We start from the raw sequence: 21,328 nt of genomic DNA, 5'->3' as shown, positions 1-21,328 counted from the left end.
ATAAAAGCAAACTTAGCCCACTCAACGACTTAATTGGAAGAGATGGAAAAATTAAATAATTATCACTTTGTGGAAGAAAGAAATCTGAATCCAAAATGAACTTGTGGGTGGCCACCATCTCTCTAAACCTATCACTGCTTATTTGTGCTTATCAGTGGGCAAAATTACAAGGCCCTAAAAAAGGATATTGTCGGTGGGAATCCCAAAATCTATAAAATCCGCACGATCGCAGTACCTACCCTTACCAGTAGAGCAAGAGGAATTAAGAAATAAGACCACAAAGAATGAAGTATGAGAAACAGGGTTGAACTAGATAATGGCGGATTCATGGATTGAGGCATAAATAACCCAAATCGAACTTCTATCTCTAGCAGAATGTACCTGTGGTCTGGTGGAGGGGATGAAGGGGAGGTGGGGTTATTAAAAAAGAACAGTTTTGCCAACCTCCCCAACCCAAAAATATCGTGTCTTTAATCAAGATTTACCTTTTTTTCTAGGAACGTCTAGATTTGAGAGTCTATTAGTAGTAGCACTGGCTTCACTATCAAGCTGCAATCGGCCTCTTCATGTTTCCATTCCATTTCCACTGACGGAGTAAAGACCATGGTTTGTGGTTCCATGCCAGGAGAACTGTCCTAGCTATGCCAGCCAAAGGCGCGAGGGATCTCGTGTCTACGCTCAGTGGCACGCGATCCCACAATCGTCGACATTACAGACAATCAACAAACTGGCAGGACAAACCACCGGCAATCGATCCACCACCCCCCTCTCTCCTAGATTGTTTAACTCGCTAGAAAGTAATTTGAATTTTGGGTTGTCACACAAACTTTTGGCAGCGAAGAACAATACTTCCGTTTACCGCCACTTGTAATGCTTTAGCTTCTACTCTCTCTCTCTCTCTCTTACTATACGGGACGACCGGAAGTAATGCGATCGAGTAAACTTTTCTTTATCCAGTTTTTCTCTGGAAATGTCCGACAACCGCCTTGAGGCCCTTCCGAGTTCAAAAAAGATGGTTTTCACAAATCGCTTGCCCTGTACACACACAGAAATAATGTTGCCAATTTCACTCATTATTATTTTAATTTCTGCCAAGCTTTCCATCTGTGGACTAGATCATCTTCAGGGCTTATGCTTACAATTAGTTTTACATTGCCATATCGGTTGGTCCGCCTTCTGCCCTCACTGTTTAGGTAGTCATCTATTTTTTGTTAATCCTATAATACTAATTAAGCAAACTATCACACTGCCGGAAGTAGTGAGAGAGAGAAAACGTAATTCGCGAGAAGTTTTAATTTTGCGGAATTCCTTCTAAGCGGAAGTTATACGAGAAAGATATAAAGCTGGAGGAAGTGGTGCATTGCGACCCGAATTGCAAATGAAGAATACTTTTCAAATTATTCTGAGAAAGAGAGTAATATGGCAGCTATCTTTTACCACTTTAATCAGAAACTATTTCACAAAATGCATTCTTTTTATTGCACTTGTAATAATAATAATAATAATAAAAACAGTAGAAGTTGAGTGCAGCATTGTTGGTGATCACGTACTACAAAACTAAGTGATGCAGAACGCAGCAATAAAACTGCAGTATCACTTGAAAATATCGTCCATAATACAGGTTGAAATTGGTCACCTGGACACGACTATATCGGAGATAACCTACAATTGTCGCTAAATTGAACTGTCACTCAGTAGTGAACCAAACCACCTGCAATTTCACATCTCTGGTGATTTATAGTAAATTTACCTGTTATTTATCTTTGTTTCTCGAGCGAGATATCTTTAATTTTGGGTTTTTTCTGGTCTAGGAAATTCCAGAAAGTCTGAGATCGAAAATGTGTCATCAAACCAATTGGTCAGTTTGTGGGGGTCAAGCGAATCGCCAAAACGCAACTTCGCAGATGATGTTTTGATGTTTGGTCAAGTTGTTGAGAGAGAATGAACTGAAAATAAACTTTAGAACAAAAATAACCTGCCAAAAGTGAAACCTTCCACTGAATAGGTTTTTTGTTTTTGTTATTTTCTAGAAGGTGTTTTTCGTTTTCTTTAAACTTCTTGTACTTCCTCTCTGTGATATACATTAGCGCCCATTTTATGTGATTACTTTCCACGGGTATTTCTTCTTTCCTAAAGGGGAGTCTCAGAGGAACTGCAAAGGGCCAAGCTACCCTCAGAGGTCCCTGCAGTACTTTTTCACTGCCAAACCAATAAACCCTTTTTTTCTGCAACCATGTAGGAATGTTCTCATTACTCAATTAAAATCAGCTGTGTAATGCCCAACTTTACCTCACTAGTGGGGAAAAATTCCCATTAGTGTCACTTTCCGCACTAGTGAGTGGAAAAACTTTATTGTGCTTCCTTGATATAAGAAGTTTTGTTATTAACATAAATATTTTCTGTAAAACTTTAATAAGCTTATTTAACGTAACTAAATAATTAAAAAACGAATATTAAACAATAAAATAAAAATTGAAAGGAATATAGAAATAAAAATAATATTTTAATAAATAATTAGATATTTTTAATTATAACAGTTAAAAAGGTTATAGTGTTACCTTATAGAAATTTAAAATGGATTCTAGTGATTCCTGTTTAGTTTTTTTTTTTGTTAATAACCCTAATGGTTGCAGAAAAAATATAATATTTAACTCGAGTGTAAAGTATTTTCCTCACACTCGGCAATTTGCACTTGCACTCGCCTCGCTTCGCTCGCTCGTGCGTGCAAACCCTGCCTCGTGTGAGGAAAAGTACTACTTTCCACACTTGTTAAATAAATAACTATTGCTGAAATTCAAAAATTTCAGCACGCAGACACTGCTATCAAACGAAATTTTCATTGGTGATTTCTGCAGATCTACTTGGAGGAACATCCTCTTTACGTCAGTTCAAAGTGTCGAAGGGCCATCAAAGCACTTTTCCAATCTGGAAATTTGGTTACTTTTAATGAATTTTTTGAAGAAAAACACCTTATTTAATACATTATACTAAGCTTTTCCAATCTGTATTTCGTTCTAGAATTTTAGATTTTCCTTGATTTCAGTTTGTACTGAAAATCTGCCTTGAAAAATCTGAGGCATGTCATTGCGGATGCTTTCTAGTTATGAAATAATAATTTTATAAACAAGTATCGTAACTAAAAATAGTTCTATATCGATTTTGACATTAGCTTTCGATGGTATTGCTCGAATGGAATTCTTTATTGATGAGTGTACAGGTTTAAACATAGCATTCCCCACATTTCCGAGTGTATTTCTTATCAGCTCTCTCCAAGTTTTATGATAATGGGAGGTGGAGTAATAAAAGCAATAAAAGTATTTTCATATAAAATTTCTAGTCGTCTAATTATCGATAAAATTGTTGGAAGGCGATTAATTCCAATCGGCCCATTTGGGATTTCCCGAGTAGCCACTACTTCTCGTGTCGTCGACTAAATAGTGCTGGTCTAATTATAAAATCAATAATTTGCCAATTAACTATTTCATTTATTAATAAAAAAATAAAATAAATCCAATCTGGAAAGTGACACTTTATTTTGTTCAGACATGGAAACCAAATATTATATTTGATGGTGGTACTTAGAATCCAGGCTGGCCTAACCACAGATCAATAAGCAAAATATTACTTTTGTTCTTCTTAAACCGGAAAGTTAGAATCGCAATCCTGCAAATTGTGGCACTTCCCCATTCTGAGGGTTCCAACTGTGATAGCGATAATGGTGTTTACTTCTAAAATGCACTATCAGTGTTAAATGCATCGATAACTTCTGCATAGAGACAGCAGCTGCATATTTTGAGTCAATTAAATTTAGATAAATGAAAATATAAATAGAAGAAACGATAAAGATGTGAAATTAGAAAGTTATTATAAACAGGGAATGTTTAAAAAAATAAATAAAAATACCAATCGGGAATTCTAAATTGACTGTGGTCGATCCAAAGCGATGAATACCGACGCGGAGTGACCATTAATGCCGGCATTACCAGGCAGTAATATTAAGTTGCGGTCCAATTTGTAAGCAGGCCAGATAGTCGTCTGTTCGCCCAACAGTGAGTCCGGGCCTTCCAGTTTGTAAGTGGTCTCCGGGCCGTACTTTGGGGGAACAGCAAGCCCTGCTCCATGAGCTTTAATTTATAATTCTACAATGCTTAAAAGTTTTTATCTAAGAACATTGCCTGCCTCTAAGTTTTGAATTATCGCAAAATCTTGCACCAAAACTCCATTCAGCTTGGAATCTTCATCAACTTTCACTAGAACTTACAGCCCGACAATAAAGTACCCCTCTAGAGCAACTTTATTATGTGGGTACTTATTTGTATGAGTTTGTGGGGTGGGTGGGGGGAATGTTGAAGGGGACTTATCTGGTCTAACAATCTTTAAAGTCCACGATCCAGGAAAGACAATGTCCTGGAAATGTTAATGGTTAACATTTGGTTAATATGGACAATAATTTTGGCCGACAGGGCGAGGGCGACCTGTGGGGACATTCTTCGGTCTGAGCATGAACTCCTTGAGCGTCTTACAAAAAAAAAATATAATGGACCTAATAAGGTGTAAGTTGGACACTAAAATAAACAGAATCAAGAAGGCAGTAAACACCATTCTAAATATGACTGCTCACCTGGAGGTTGGAGTCCGCGCCTAGAGTTACACTTTATGTCGCATACTTACTGTTTGTAATGAAGCTGCCTTTTCAGATGTTTCGATAAGTTGGTGAAAACAGAATGTCTGGTGTGAAGTTCCTGTTGGCGCTGTTACCTCCTTCAATGCCTGTTCCTGTGTAGTGACCTCAACCTGGCTTCTTTCTAATTATACTACAATATACCCACCCTGAAGGTCCTTGGTCTAAAACCAATTAACTGAAAGTACTGCTTTATAAAATCGCTTTCTCAGTTTTTACCTGTTTTCTCGTAAACAGTGCCTTCGATTTTCCTGAAACATGGTCGGCCTACCATTTCCTGGTGTTGTATTGGTATCTTTGGTTTTCACATTTTTCCGGAAAAATCTTTTTTAATATTCTTCAGAGTCAGAGGTGACCGGAACTGTGAAGCTGTTTGAGTTTATTTTGGCTTCCGTGAAGCGTCCACTCAGACAGAAGCCCTCTACTTAAGTCTGAAATTCTTTTATTGGTAGTAAGTGGGAAGGTCTGAGGAAGTGACACTACTTTAACTGAACTTTAGAGCTTAAAAGACTGGGATTGACAATCTTTGAGCTTCGATATTTCACTGAATATTTCTTGCCAACAAACTTAGCCGTTTTTAGAAGTTGTCTGACTCAACTGAATCTAAAACACTTTCATATTGTTGCTCTTATGAGTTTTAACGTCCGGGGTTCTACGCTGACGCCTAAATTGCCTCACTTAAGCAGGACTGAGCGCCAAAAAAGAGCAACACATAAGGTGCATGGCTGTTTCAAATTGCCGAAAAAACGGAAATGCATTAAACTGACACACACACATAGAGATAGTGGTGAGAAAGAGGAACGTACAAACAAGTTAGCCAACACTATAAATTAAAATTAAAATGTATTACAATATTGTACTAAATTCCGTTAGCCGGTTTGTTTTTTTTTTGTTATGTTGAAATTGTTGTTATGTTGGTACACCTGTGCAGGCCGAGCGAACAGAACTAGAAAGACAGTAGTGCTGTTGGAGGGGCGAGGGAGCGGCGATTATCTCGGCTAATGGCCAATATTAGAGCGCTTTAGATCCGGAAGGCCCGCCCACGATTGCTGGTCGGCCAATCATGAACACTTGAACCAGTTGGGTAAGACAGACCTCGCCGGCAATTATTGCACACCTAATTCACCACAACGACCACCTCCTTCCACTGCTCGCCCAGTCTGTCCGTAGCACTCTGTAAGGACTTCACTTTCTCTCGCTTCCAGTACGAAGGAATATTGTCAATGGGGTCAGATTTTCGGAACTGTATCTTCCAACGGAAATTTATGATTTGATAGGATAATGAACCCAAATGTGTGTGTGTTATAGTTAATGAGCAGTAGATCCCAAAACGATAAGTAGCAGTGAACTTGGAATCCCGTTTTCAGGCTAAGCTTTTGACGTTAAGATCCTGATCTTAGGTCGCAAAAACCAGTCCGACTTTCCCGACTATATTATCAGTTTTTCCCGATTTCTTCGAACCGCAGGTTTTTGCAATAGTTTCGCTCAACTACACGTATACAGTTCTGCAGCTGCAATAAGCAATGCACTTGCCAGTTCTGTGAGCTAGTGTAATCTAGATTTACCAGAGTGACTGCATTTTTTTTTCTCCATCTATTTACATAATTCATCTACTATTCTATATTTTTTATTACATAACTGTTGACATTTAAGATACCCACATAAAGGTAGTTTAGAAGTGGCCATAATGTTGCCGTTTGGCTAAACAATTTCTATATGATTTTGAAAAATAGGAACAGCACTAAGTTTTTTTAATTGAGATATTTGCTTTATTGTGGTACTTTAATTGTATAGTTCATAATCCAGCAGAAGGGCCCTGCTAAAGTAGTCGGAACTCATCTAGAGGAAATTCCAATCTTATACAACTCACTACTTCCAACAATTAATAAGGAATAAGGAACGCTATGGTTCCTTAAACCATCCCCCATGGAGATACACCGCTCTGTAGAATTACATTAGAACACAGTTCTGTGTAGTCGCAATAGCTATGTAATACTTTAAACCAGATACTTTAAACCAGAACCTACTGTTTCAGGTATTATGGCATCCCTCAAGGATTTGGAAGAGAAGTATATCCACACTAGACAGCTACTGCGTCTTAATTTGAGATCATTTCTAGTAAGGGTGTTGCTGGGCGGAAGCCAGCATCCCTGACTACCTGTTTCCTCTCTTTCTGGAGAGCCTAGTTCCTTAATTTATGGGTGTCACTCTCTGGACGATGTGGATAGTTGAAGGAAAGAGATTGGTTGCCTCTGAGTAGTTATCTTACCTGGAAACCTCTGGAGAAACTACCTCACCATTTGTTAAAGTACAAAGTTTAAACAAACTGTTCAACTATTTTATCAACTGATCCTTCGGCTTTAACCAATGATGCTCAGTTTGGAAAGGAAACGTTCTGAAGACTGGCAAAGTCAGCTACATTATTGTTTCGAAACGTCTTAGTTAAAAATACCAAAAAAAGAAAGAAAGAAATCTGAGCAGAGTTTTTTTTTTTTTTATAAAAACTCCAAATCGCCGTTTCTTATCAATTGAGCTTTGGTCTATTATGTTTTCGTATGTTTCACAACGGCAAATAGATAAACAATGTAAACAGTAATAATGGTAGAGCCGTCTGTAATTTACTTTAAAGCTGTAAATAGGAATTCCTGTTGTGAAGAAGTAAGACTGCGATTAGACGAGGGAAGGACGCTGCTATAAGTCAAGGGAAGGACGCTGCGATTAGCCGAGGCGGAGAGGTCATGCACCTCTTTTCAAACATACTCATATTTATGACACCTGCGTGTCCATTATCTCGCACTTATCAGATCAAACTATATCCATATACTTATGTGTGGCCGATCACGCATTGGAAGGTTATGATGGAGTAGCTGTTAATGTGACAAACATATGATATCTGGAGTGACCGACCGCCGTTTACAATTAATCCCTGGATTATTTATTTCAAAAATTAAATTAAAAGTAGGAAGGTAGTTTTAAATATATTTATTTAACGATTGTGTACTTTGGGCTGGGACGCCATGTTTGGTTGGGCAATAGTTCCGGTAATGGGCCAGCCTGTAGTCTACAGTTTGGCTTCACTTCCTCTCACCCCCCTTAAAAAGCAAATACACATCAAGAGACCCAATGAGTTCGAAATAGTAGTTTCAGTTTGTACGTCTGTTTGTATTTCCTTAAAATGGTTCCCATGATAATCACTCGGGTCTATTACTTTTATTTTACATATCTTCTCAAGGAATCTTTATTCAAGTTGAGTTCTTAGAGAGGGGTAACGTTAACCTCCCCTCTAAATTCCATTATACTGTATGGTTCTAACTCCTGTATGGTTCTAACTCCTGTATGGTACTAACACCTGTATGGTTCTAACTCTTGTATGGTTCTATCTCTTGTATGGTTCTATTTAACTCCTGTATGGTTCTAACTCCTGCATGGTTCTAACTCCTGTATGATTCTAACTCCTGCATGGTTCTAACTCTTGTATGGTTCTAACTCCTGTACGATTCTAACTCCTGCATGGTTCTAACTCTTGTATGGTTCTAACTCCTGTATGGTTCTAACTCTTGTGTAATATTTTGGAGCATTAAATGTTTGAAAATCAGAGTTGATAGAATACCAGACTATCACAAAAGCGAGAGCACGGATCGAGATTTCGATCAACTTCCAAGCTAAGTTCTTTAAGGGTTTCCTTTCGACTTTGGTGTAACATTCGTTTGAATGGGCTTCTGGGACTGTTAGTGTAGTCCTTCAACTGTATCATTTTATGATATTGAAGTCAACCATCTGATTTTAAGTATAAATAACAAGTTTCAAGAAATGTAGTTAAGTACAGTGATGCATGGGCAAGTCATGTGAGTGGTTTTTAATAAATTAGCGAAAATGGGAGAAAACTTCAAAAGCTCAAAGCAGAGTTTTTTCTATTTTCCTAAACTTTGGAAGAACTATAAAATTTTTTGGAAGGTTCAGGCGGTTGATTTTATAAAAACACAGGTTTGGCAGTTGTTGGTGCCATTTTTGAGAAAAACTTTTTTTAAAAAAAAATCCAGAAATGAAAAGTAAAAATAGCGGCAATTGCTTGCAACACTTTGTGACATAACGCAAGATAATACTACACTAACCAGCCAACGGCTACGATGTAGTTGGCATTGTCCACTAATGTGGCAGCACTGAGTCGGCAATATTTCAACTAAACGCTATTATATTGCATGTTCAGCCATGCCAAAACATTGTATGGAATTCTTGTTAGTCAAAGGTTTGTTTTTTCCCTTTTTGTTTCCATCAACTTTACAAGAGAATAAAACCAACGTAATTCTGAAGGTCGGACTTGACTGACAAACAATTTCAAACAGAAGAATAAAAATAAATAAATATTTGTACAACCAATCAGCTAACAGAACTCGGACGACCATATATTCTATTCTGGTAATCTATAGCGGTTACAGTCAGAGCACGAACTTGTCTGTCCTTCTTTGGATCAATGGATGAAAAGTATTTTGCAAACATTTCGTAACTCTGGCTGCCACCATGGGTGGAGTGACGTAGACTTAATCCGAGACGTAACAGAGACCTATTAATGTTTAATTGGAAGACTAAAGAAGAGATTATCTATGAAGTACGTATCTATGAAGAAAAGAGATTCGCTCATATTGGGTCATGAACAATAAGAAGGTAAAATATAAGTACTGCTCGTCGAGAATAGAAGACAGGGCAGGGTAACCAGTGATGCATTCTACCACTACTGCAACTCTGCAGCTACATCTCATTATGTCACACATCTGTTTTTTTAATGCTCTGCTTTCTCTTCCATGTTAAGTGGAAATGATGGTGACCGTGACATTGCTTTATCCAGTCCTTCTCCAGATCGACCACTGGTCTGATAACACTCCTTGATAACAAATTCCAAGGTCAAATTCAAACGTTTTGGGAAATATTTACCACTAAATTCTTTAAGGTATTCATGGCAATGACGACAGTCACAAAGGACTTACATTCGGAGAAGTACTGAGAGAAACGGCCAATCATATTTATCAGATTAGGGAATTTCCACGTATTGAGATTTCCTAAAATGGTGTTCACGCTCTTGCCAAGTACAATACATTCAAAAAGACTCTGTTTGGATTATTTTTTTTTGTAGGATAATCTGTCTTAGGCAAGTTCTGGGATGGGATGGAGGTAGCCGACTCTCCGAAGGGTAATTCCAGTGAAATGCGCGGTTTTAAAAGCTTGGAATTTAAAGGAAATGCACAATGCTCTTACAGTGCAAGGGAAAATCAGTAACAGTTTTTATCCAGATTTTACTGGGGAAATTGCAATATCTTTCTTTTTCAAAGAAAACCACTAGCGATGGGGGGGTCGGTGAAAAAGCGAGCATTGAAGAAGGATGAAATCCTTACAAGACTCAAGAGAGGAAGTAGTAGATTGAAGTATAATAGTGATGGGAAACAGGAAATAGTAGTTGGGCTTTAGTTGAGGAAGTGGTTTAGTTAGGCTGTGGCTGTGGTAGAGCGGCCGGAAGAAATCAATAAGTGTAATCGGAACTTTGAAGAGAGTGCAGAGAAGAATGAATATAGGGGACGAGTTTTGCAGAAAGCACGTGGACTTGTAAGAGTGCCCACGTAGAGTGGCATTGGGGTCGCACAAGTGTGCGATTTGTGGTGGGTTGTGTGCGTATGGGTAAAATGGAGAGACGCCAGGTCTCCTTGGTAACTACGCCGTGGGTTCACTGTTGACCCAACGGTTCCATCTGATATTCATACTTTACTCAAGCAAAAAAAAAACCTCAGTACGTATGTGTGTAGACCCTGGCTTTCCCGATTCAGGAGGAGAGAGTCGCAATATATCCACCGTCCTGGGACACTCTCCAGGTTTTGGAGTGGATGATATGCTTACCAACTCTTATTGCAGTTCACCGAGGTGGTAAAGCTGTCCGTAGGAAGTCTTATTTACTGTCCCCCCCATCTCTCCTCAAAATGCCTACTTCTCGGCTGTCAACAGCAGGTCAACATTACTCTCACCAACCATAGTGCTAGACGGAAACGGAACTGAAATCGAAATCTCTACACTAAACAGATTAATCGTCCTCTAGTGATGGATATTAAGACCGCGATTGTTAAGATCTAATACCCTGAAGACTGTCTTTGCGGATAATTGAGGGGAGACACATGAAGGAGTTGCAGCTAGACTGTCTTATATAGTTCCTGCATTTGTTTGGACAACCATTTTTCCTCCCAGATTCGCCATTATTGGCAAATGGATATTTACTAGCTTCATCCATTCAACGAACAACCCTGCACTGTGCAGGAAGTGCGCCTTTGACGGTAGATGAGCGATGCTGCTCGCTATGATATCTAGTCCAACCCATTCACGCTTTTAATTCAATACAACGAAATCCAACTAATTATTACATCCATACAATCCAAGATCTTAAACAATCTGGATTGCACAACATTTATGTTCTTCTAAATAGAGAATAGCTTTGATTAAAGCGCTAATCTATAGTCTCCGATAGTTTGAGACAAAGATGGAGGCTCTGATAGAGCGGAAGTCTGATTGAGACATCGCTCGTCACACTTGGTAACAACAATACATTAACTGTATGATCAATTAAACAGGTTGTAGTAATTATTACCTCCAGTGTGTGCGAGCAGGTGACAACATGTCATTAATAATCTTAATTAGACAACAGTTACATTGTTAATAGAGTGTTGATGTGGCTCTGACAAAACAACATGTTCTGCGCACTGTTACATCAACATTCGTAGTAGACTTGATGAATGTTTGGTAGTTTTCTTCGTGGAACGATTGTCACAGTTTGTCTGTCTGTATATGTGGTTTTTATCTTGGGTTTATTTTTAGTTTATTAATTAATCACTTTAAATGGTTTCTACACCGCTAGACTTATCACCTTCTTTAAGTTAAATTCCAAATTCTAACAACGCGAACTGAACGTCTTCACCTAACAAAAAACTTCAGTCCACTGTATACAGTGTGTAATTTCAGTGTTTGGTTAAGTTTAATCAATCACACAGTGCACAGGCCTAAACAACAGGCCAACAATTACAATAACCCCAACAATAAGAATTAATTACAATAAAGCTGTACATTATTTACATGATAATATTCGAAGAGTGACACGGCCAGACTGAGTGTTGCCAACATAATACTGAGAAAGTTCCCCCGGCCCACCTTACACACAGACAACGCTGTTTGTACTGTGGCAGATCACACCCTAACCCCCGGCTACCCACAGAGACCCCCCCCCCATCGCTTTGAGAAAAAATACTAAAATAAATAACAAAATAAAATAAAAAAAAATTATAATTCCATTGTGACACTGCATACATATTAATTTAGTACATTAGCCTAATCTGTATAACAGTGGGATCCCTTCCAGGGCAGACGGCTGTACCCCTATCCACTAGAGATTTTTTCTTTTTTTGAACCCCCCCCCCACACATATAAATTTTTTATTTTATTTTTAATTCTTTTATTTCCATTTTGTAAGAGCTGCTTTATCACTCGTATTCTTCCATTTCAACAGCTATCAATGTCTGTTCTTCTGCAGCCAGAGTGAGTATAACATGGGCGCCCGTGTGCACGCGTGCGCTCTAAGGTGCGAGAGGGTGACGTGTGATTACATATATCTAAGGGAACACCCCCGGACTTGCCGAGGCCCTCCTCAAAACTGTGTAACTGATTATTAACCGTGAAATATCACTGTTGGATCTCTCACTAACTAGACGCTGCACTCTAGTGGCCAGCCTCGCACCTAGACTTCCTCCTCTATTATCATCATCATCTTCTACTCCACATCCTGCCACTCCATTGCTCTCCATTTCCCCCCGCTGAGTCCGCAAACTGGTTACTATTTGTTAGGCGTGAAACTTGGCATAACCCAACTGCAGAAGATCGCGTAAGTTCGATTTCCAGGACAATCCGCTTAAGGGAACTAAGGAAAGAAGTTGTTATTTCTAACGTTACATTTCTGTAAATTGTAAAGTCAAACCACCTTGTGTAGAAATAACAAAAATAAAATATGAAACGAAAATTGCAAATTTGAACAAACAAAAAATCATTAGATCAAAATAGTCAATCTCCGCAGCATCAATTTTTCAGTTTCCTTGAAAGCGACTCTCAAGATTTTGTCGGCACCATAATTGCTTGAATAGTGTACATCTTTAAATTGTAATCTTTATCGCTGGAAAATTCTTTCTGCGCTCTTATAGAGGGGGTGGAGGATTTTAGTACATTGTACGGTTCGAATATCTTTGATTAGGTGTCAATATCAAAGATGCAGTCCAATGTTGCAATCTACCGGGAGTGCAACTTCTGTAACTGTATGGAGAATCACCAAAATTCCTTTGTCTTTAACTTAAGTCTACCACTTTTGGACGCATAATGTTTGAATAGAAAGTAATTATGCGAACTTCGTTCAGAGCAAGCCGTGGTTGTTGTCTAATTCAGATGAATTGAAAATTTGGAAAACTGCAATTTTCCCGAAAATTGGACAGGATTGCAAAATTGAGTCATTGGGAGAGGCAAGAACTGAACTCATGTTCCATTAAACAGCACGGAATATTGAACGCAATCTGTTGAGGTCGTAAGAGATGAAGAGGCCAGATTATGTCCATGATGCTGATCAAGTGCAAACCAAAGTAAACCTTGACGATATAACCAGCGGAAAGTAGTGATTGAATGAGAGACCGCCACCAGAGGTCGTGGTGACTTGATCGTAGCCTATCCGTCCTTGTCATTGTAGCAGCAGGTCTATAGATAAAGGTTTGGTCACTAGTGGATTAGGGCGCTCAAAGGCTAGTGGGACAACAGTTAGCCAGCTTGGTCTGTAAATGGATAAATGGATAGCCCTTCGCCCTTAGTCTTGCACAACCACGGAGGACTTTAGTCTGACAACATCCTGATGTGATAACAAAACACACTCTTGAGAGAGCTTTGCTACAAACAACGCATTAACTCACAAACCATGGCCATTTGAATAGTCTGGCCTTCATAATACCACCCTCTGCATGGAATAACTTCTATCTTCCTCTTTGTGCCATGAGCAAAGTACCCAGATTTTGTAGTTATAAATCTTAATGATAAAATAATTTGTAGATTAAGCTGGGCCTTTTTTTCGTTTACTTCTCACAAAGTCCAGCAAAGAGGGGGTAACTGAGCGTGCTCAATTCCGCAAATATATCTCCACCGGAAATGCAGATTTCTGAGGTGTTATCGATAGCATTAATTGTGTTAACACAATTTAGGTGGTAAATCCGTACAGAATACAGAAATGATGCTTTACAATGGAAAGTCTAACCATCTTGTGCTCGTTACCTGGAAAAATTTTTCCAAAACAAATATTTAGATCTGGCATCAGGGAAAGCGCATTTCCTGGTTTAGGAGAGTTTTCTTTAAAAAAAGAAAATATCAAAAAATTGGAAAACCATTTCTTAAAGATTACTTTTGGAGGGACTTTCATCGCTACGTCACTGCCAGAGCCCTTAGACAGTCAAAGAACTGATGTAACAGATATAATGGGGAAAGGTTACGAATTCAGAGAAAATAAATAATCGATTAGGACTGTCCGAAAAGTGGCATCGAAGAAAGTAGAATAGAATAGAATGAAAGTAGCGGGCCGCTCTGACCGTTCGTCATTCATTAAATATCAGTTTGAATCGATACGGGACAATCGGGTGAAATAGATCTAGGATATCCCACAAAGAGTGGCAACATTGTGCGACTGTGAAAGTAACTTTGGCTCATGATATACACATTCTTGGGAAAAACGTAAAAAAGTATTTACAAGTCTCAATTTACCCAATTTGTATTTATTTATTTATGCAATTTTAGCTTCAGATTTAATTTTGTCCAAATAAAAAGCCAAATCTTAATCTTTCTTCAAAAAGATTTACATTTTCACTTATTTTAAAGTAACGCGATATTTCCGGTTGAATTGTAATCGACGTCAGACAATATCTTTTTCTTAGACCTAGATACCATTCATTTCCGGTAGGGACTTTACTGTAAAATGCACGACCGCGGTACCATTCCTCAAAAGAACTAGTATTATACAACTTGACTAAGAACTGGGATTGTAGTGTTTGCAAAAGGTTGATGTTCTACGTGGGAAAGCTTAACATCAACTGGCTAACTGCTCATTGAGACTCAATCAGATATCCGTGGGTTCGTCCCAGATGTATTTATACAGCGGCCAGTCAGCGGGACGTACTACTGGAGCGCCACTCACTCATTGAGTCGGCTGAGTGGCGTGACTAAATTTAGGATCCCATTTTGCTTACTCTGAATAATTTGAATTTACAATTACAACGAGCTGTGTAACAAATACTCATCTAGATGAACTGGTGTTTTCGCAGCTTCCACTCTTGGAAGATGGAAAGTGAGCAGACGAAAATGGAACTCTTTGCAGAGACGACAACACGACAGTTTGAACAGTTGGTTATCTGTTGACCAGCTGATTACTCACACACTGTTGAATACACTGAAGAAAAGCAGATAGTGATAAAGACAATCATAATGAGATAAATATAATTCGGCAGGTCTTCAACCTTCCTTTTCTTAATGCGTATTCTCAATTGTGTTTAAACGAAAAAACACATTTTTTCTTTTCTTTTTGTTTCAATTCTTGAAATCAATTGCGCACAATTACCAAACAGATAGAGGTGCTCCACTTTTTGCCGAGAAAACGATTTGAAAATCGATTGCCACATTGTGGTGAATTTTAGGCTGAGATTTCAAGTTAGTTAATTTAGTGTTAAATTAATTTTTATTTCATAGGCAATGGATACAATTTTATTTTTTACAATATAATTTCACAAAATTTTGAAACTTTTTAAGGAGACTTCACAACTTGAATTGTAAGGAAAGAGAGATTGTGCAAGGTTTTAAATGGTCGTCAAAAGTGCTCTGATGAGATCTGAATGACGTTAATTTGACACGATAACTATCTTCTGGAGTATGAGTGTGAGGAATTAGGGAAGGAGCGGTTCGCTTAAGATAGGAAAGGGCGCTAAGTGGCTGGACAAGTGGAGTAATCGGCCTCTTTCACAGCTCCGGATCACTCAATTATCTCGCAGATATGATCTGAACAGAGGCTGGCAAACTGGGGCTTTATATCAATGACAAGGTAAGGGGCCCGTAAATACTGGGAAACCACGCCAATAATACAAACGCCCACAATGTGCAGGTGCGGATGGAAACACCTTTCTATATTGCAGAGCCATGCCCAGGTAGTGGGGCCGGCCACAGGGACACCTTTTACGGGGGGGTCAAATTGACCATCAACCTGGAGCAGAGAAATTCTTTTATTGCACTTGGCAATATTGACTACAGAGAGACAAACACTCGGCGAACAAAGCTGAGAGGACCAGACCTCTTTCTTCTTCCGTAGGGTGCAGAGAGTGCGGCCACACAGAATACTAGCAAGGTAAGTGTGTGAACCTCTTCTAGACTACAGGCTCCTCCTATTTTGAAAGAACCATCCCTTTTCTTGGTCATCCTCTCTTACTGTGTGTACCTTCTTTAAATAACAGTCCAGTTGCAATAGTGCTGGAGAAATGCACACAATACTGGAGGCATTCATTCCGCACAACTGTTCCTTATTTCTCCAAAACACTGTAGTGAAATTATCATACGAGCAAATTCACAATATTTTGTTCTGTGAAACTTATTCAAGAGAAAAACAATCTGAACAGACCACTCACACGACTTCCGCCTTTAAAGATGTTAATCTCGGGACTTCTGGCAAATTCGGAATTTTAACAACTCACGTAATCCTTGCAAAAAAAAGAAATAAATGGAAGTACCAGAGAAGTGAGTTCTGGGCGGAGCGTGATCATCCCCTCACTCTGAATGGCCCTTAATCCGATTCTCCTGGATAATGGTTGCAAATAGAAGTTCTGGATCTTTTACATGCAAAGTTTTAAGAAAATATTTGCAGCTATTTTTCCACAAAAGTGTCCAAAAATTTAGAAAAACGCTACTTCAGTGATAATTTTACGTAAAATACAATTTTTTTTTTTTTTTCAAAATTGGTAAAAATCGGTTTAGAGAGAATTCGCGTGTTTAGAGTTTGAAGAAATTCCATTAGCCCTATTTTCCAAACCAAAATCATGCCCCACTTAGACTAACTCTCGTACAAAACAGGAGACGAAGTACAACCGAGGGAGCGGGAGAGGACGCTTCAAGACATCCACATCCTGACAGCGGCACATATCAAAAGTGTAGTGTAGAACAGGAATATGAAAAGAGGAACACTTTAGAAACTACAAGATTTGGACGGTGAAGGGAAAGAGAATCCAGGGATAAGCAGAAGAAAATGTCTTTGAATACGAAAAGTTGCAGAGAAAGACGAGGTAAGAAATGTGAGAAGCGCCCAAGAAAGAAATATGAATGATTCATCAGGCTTTAATGATGAACAAGAAGACCGCCAATGCTGTTTAAATCTAAAGGACTCATCAATTGTTTGATTAATCAATCAACAAGGGACAAAGGGATCACGATAAAACCCTTAAAGAATCAAACGGATAATAAGCGTATTATGATTATAATCGATAAAATATGTAAATCTCATTTTTAACAGGAATATTTTAGGATAGACAAAAAAAAAAGTGTAAAGTTTTTACTTGCCGCAATAGCAAAAATTATGGCACAATTATTAGATTTATTAATTATTTAAAATTATACAATTGATTAACGTAGTCAACCCAGGAAGTCCGAAAAGTGAAATCAACTTTAAAGGAAGTTGACGGATGTTTACGTCTTTTAGCGGAAAATGCTTTGATTTCTGGATAAAACATTAAATTTTGTTAAGAACATTGTTTCTCTCTTTAAGTGCAATCACCAAACCAAGATAAACTGCTTTCAAAGAGTTTTACAAAAGTTAATCCCGCATTTTAAAAATCCTACCGCCAAAAAAGAAAAATTGTTTGATGTGTGCGCCCTTTTTTCTACATAACTGTGAAAAGAATTAACCACTTCTTTTGGAACTTAGATTATTACATCTAATTTTACCATTTTTGGCAGGAGGATATTAATTTTTTGAAAGTTACAGGGGGGAGGCCTGAGCGGCAATTTCAAGTTCTAGAAAGAAAATATTTGTCCCCAAATTGTGGTTCTCACTGAACTGGGATTTTTATTATTTTTTTAAATAATGTTTTTCGTACCAAAAAAAAAAATGTACAGGATATATGCAGGTCTACCACTGAACTGCGGCATGAAAAGTCAGTGTTACCGCAGATATTAGTTTTTTAATCAAATTTTAGCAGAAAAATTTGCCGCCGCCGCCAAAAGAAAATCAGTTAAAGAACCCGTTCAGCGAATTATCAAAGAAAATATTAAAACTTTGAATAACTAAAAAATTAGTAAATCAAATTTAAAATCGAAATAGTACAAATATGGCTGTTGTTTTATTGTCGAAAAATCCTCTAAAGAAAAATTGGTTATTTTTGTAAAAATAAATAAATATTAAGAAATAGACTTACTGATACAAGTTGAGACGCATTCAGCTCCTTGATTGAGGCCTTGCCTTTTGGGGGCACGACATCTCCAGTTCGCCACATATACAGACACGGCACTTTGGGGGTTTCAGTGATGGATCCTCAAAGAGAACAGTTTGTAGAGAAACTTAAAACGGGGGGTATAACCAACCAAAACTATCACTAATCGGCTCGACTGAAAAGCACGGACTGACTGAGTGGGTCGGCACACTATAGACACCACTCTGCTGTGTCCGCCAGAGCGAGCGAGGGCTCAACTTACCCCCACCACCACCATGTCCTGGTCCTCTGTCTCTCCCTGTACCAATACTAACACAATAGTCACCTTGTTAATAGGTAGCCAACACTAGCCAGTGTTAGTAACCCAGATATCCCTCAATTAGAAAATAGAAATAAAAAAAAAAACCATTCTAGGCAAAGTTAACCCTGCGCACACACCGAGGACCATGTTACCCCCTTCCGGTTTCTAAATCTACATCCCCTATATCGTGTCAGATTAAGGGGCGGGCTACTTGAACAGATGCCCCAAGGGTGGTACCTAGTTCTGTGATCCTTCAGAAAGAAGAAGAACACTCCTATTGCTTGTTAGCAGTTCCTGGAGAGAATTAAGAGATGTGTGGACAGCGGTAAGCGGTAACCACCGCTAAAACAATCAGCATGGCCACCATGTTGACCACCAGCATCCCCTCCTAAAGTTCAACTCCAATTTGGCAATCCTTAAACATTGAACATCATGCAACCCTCAACTACCCTCTCTAGTTTCCATCAATTTTAATCCACTATTTTTCAACAAATGTTTCATTTCTGATCATTAAAATTTAGTAACCAACATTCACACCTTGCAACCTCCCTCACTCAGCTGTTTGATGGAAACTTAGTTGAAGTCCAATTTATTATACACACACTGCTGATGGTTGCAAATCTGATCACCTAGTGTAACACATTCGTATTAATCAGAGAGGATTCCCTGTCCAGCAAACCTCCCGTAAAGAATTATTACTCGGGAGCAGGGCAATGTGAATCAAAATTGGCGCTCGAGACAAACCAATAATTTGGGCGCCCCCCCCCCCCCCACCTAAAGGGTTCTTCTATCGAAAACCAAATTACTTTAAGAAATAATTAAATTAAAAAATTAATACCATATTATAAAATGGGTACGTGCAGTGAGTGATCTGCGGACAAAATGGGAAACTGGACACTTCCGGTTGGAGCAGCCTTTGTTTACTTCCTCTTACTCCAAACTTGAAGGGGTTATTGCAATCGTGACTTGTTCTTCTCAGTTTTATCAGAAAATCTACGTCTTCAGATTTCTTGAGACCAAAAAAAAAAGAAAAGTTTTTAGAATGATGTCTATACGTGGGGACTCGAACGCAAAAATTGGGAAAAAATCCATTTTGTATGTTCCATTGGGCTGGGCATAATCTCAGGATGGAAATTCTTTGAACCAGAAACGCCACTTTACCCAATGAATTTTCCGTATTTCCGATTTTCTCGAAAACCAACATTTACTGAGCACTTGCAGTTCTTGAGCTTCAATTTGAGCACTCTTTTCGAGTTATGTTCGATTAAGCACATTTCTTGGGGTTAAAGAAGTGCTTAGGTTTACTTCTAAAAGATCACTTTAGTGCTCCTGACAAACTGATAACATTGAGGAGGCTAAGGTTCATAGTTTCAGGGATAAGGAGTGGTCGGAAGTGTTTGTTTTCTGGATTAGTTTGTAGTTTTCTTTATTTTCTCATCGACCACTCAAATCAGAACTATCACTTTGGCTTCCTACTGTTTTCTTTTGTTTTTAAGAGAGAATTTTTTAGGGATTCCTTCCAAAGAATAATATTTGTGTTTTCTGCGAGTTTACTGCCTGAATGATGTTGCCGTATTAGGTATCTTACTTAAATCTGATTTTGGTGCTGCTCTCTGAAATTCAGTTCGCTTGGAGCGAACTCCTTTATCGTCACTCCCTTCACACAGACCTCCTCAGAATGTCTCTTTCCATCTAGTAGGCACAAGAGAAAATGTAAAACAAAGAATAACTGAAGCGGAAATCAATGAAAAGTCCCTATTATCAAGGTGCTTTTGGCAAATCTTTCCCTTCTCTCCTGAAGTATTACAACTTGTACCAAAATTATACACCACTTAGAGCGCACTCTAATAATATAATTACCTTTTTTTTTGAACAACCAGAATCTGGGTCAAGATAAATAAACAAATTAGAAATGAAAATATAAATATATATAATCGTAAATTATAACCTTGTTACATACACTTTTAGATTGTAACACAGATAATCTAGTATAACTGCTACAAAAATATAACTTGAAATCTAAACTAGATTCGTGCGCGTATTAATTACCTAGTAGAACAGTTAAAGTCAAATGCTTTAATTAAAATAGTTCTTAGTTTTATGCTCCTGACACCTGGGAATGCACGGCTCGGGCATTACTTCGGTGAGCAAGATGCAACAAGCGTGTTCATTGGGGATTGGCCACGTTATTACTGCTGGCAAGGTAGTCCGGGCTTTTTACTAAACTTTTAGTTTTACCCAATGAACGTCGAGGAACTGTATGGCAATGTGTTAACTCATGCGTTCTCTTGTCTAGTGAATTACCTAAGTCTAACATCGACATTAAATTTGAACTTCAACGTTTACCTTTTGTTTAACAGATTTTGAATTTTGCTCAGCATCGTAATAATCACTTTTTTTGAAAAGGAACACATTCTTATTTGCCAGAAAGTTATTACACACTCCAAAATTGATACTCTGACAAACTAGCCAATCAACCCTAAAAGTGTGCCTAACCTGTAGACTTAGCTTTTTGTGTAAATAAATAATTCAAATAAAACATCTGCTAATCAAAATAACGAAGCAAACCGAAAACTACTTCCGGTAGAAGGTAACGAAGTAAGACAGCCACCAAGATAAAGTGCTAAAGTAATCAACTATTCAAGGCGAGCAGCTGCGTTCCCTTTAGATGGCCAGGAAAATGGTTAACTTACCTTTCTGCGTCATCCTGTTGAAATTGTGTTCGAAAGGAACAGGCTTCTGAGAGAAGCGAACGAATTGCGATTTTTATAATGCTTTTTTTTTTATTATTATGAGGTCGTTTTAGGTGTTAAAGAACAGGGCCGTATTATTCCCTAACGT

At 38.3% G+C, this 21,328-nt stretch overlaps 1 protein-coding gene across 1 annotated transcript in view; it reads right to left on the bottom strand.

Moving 5' to 3' along the window:
• The window catches only part of LOC141462110 (uncharacterized), a 119,692-nt gene extending 101,253 nt beyond the window's left edge, over positions 1-18,439 (bottom strand). The window contains exon 1 of the mRNA XM_074143697.1: positions 18,172-18,439. Within this exon, the coding sequence (XP_073999798.1) occupies positions 18,172-18,191 (20 nt within the window). The 5' untranslated portion in view covers positions 18,192-18,439. The remainder of the gene's footprint in view (positions 1-18,171) is intronic.
• Positions 18,440-21,328: the final 2,889 nt, after the last annotated feature.

Source organism: Rhodnius prolixus, unplaced genomic scaffold (genome assembly GCF_049639745.1).
Source record: "Rhodnius prolixus isolate KJV_2025 unplaced genomic scaffold, Rpr scaffold_18, whole genome shotgun sequence".
Lineage (NCBI taxonomy): Eukaryota > Metazoa > Arthropoda > Insecta > Hemiptera > Reduviidae > Rhodnius > Rhodnius prolixus.
This window is presented reverse-complemented; position numbering and strand designations above follow the sequence as displayed.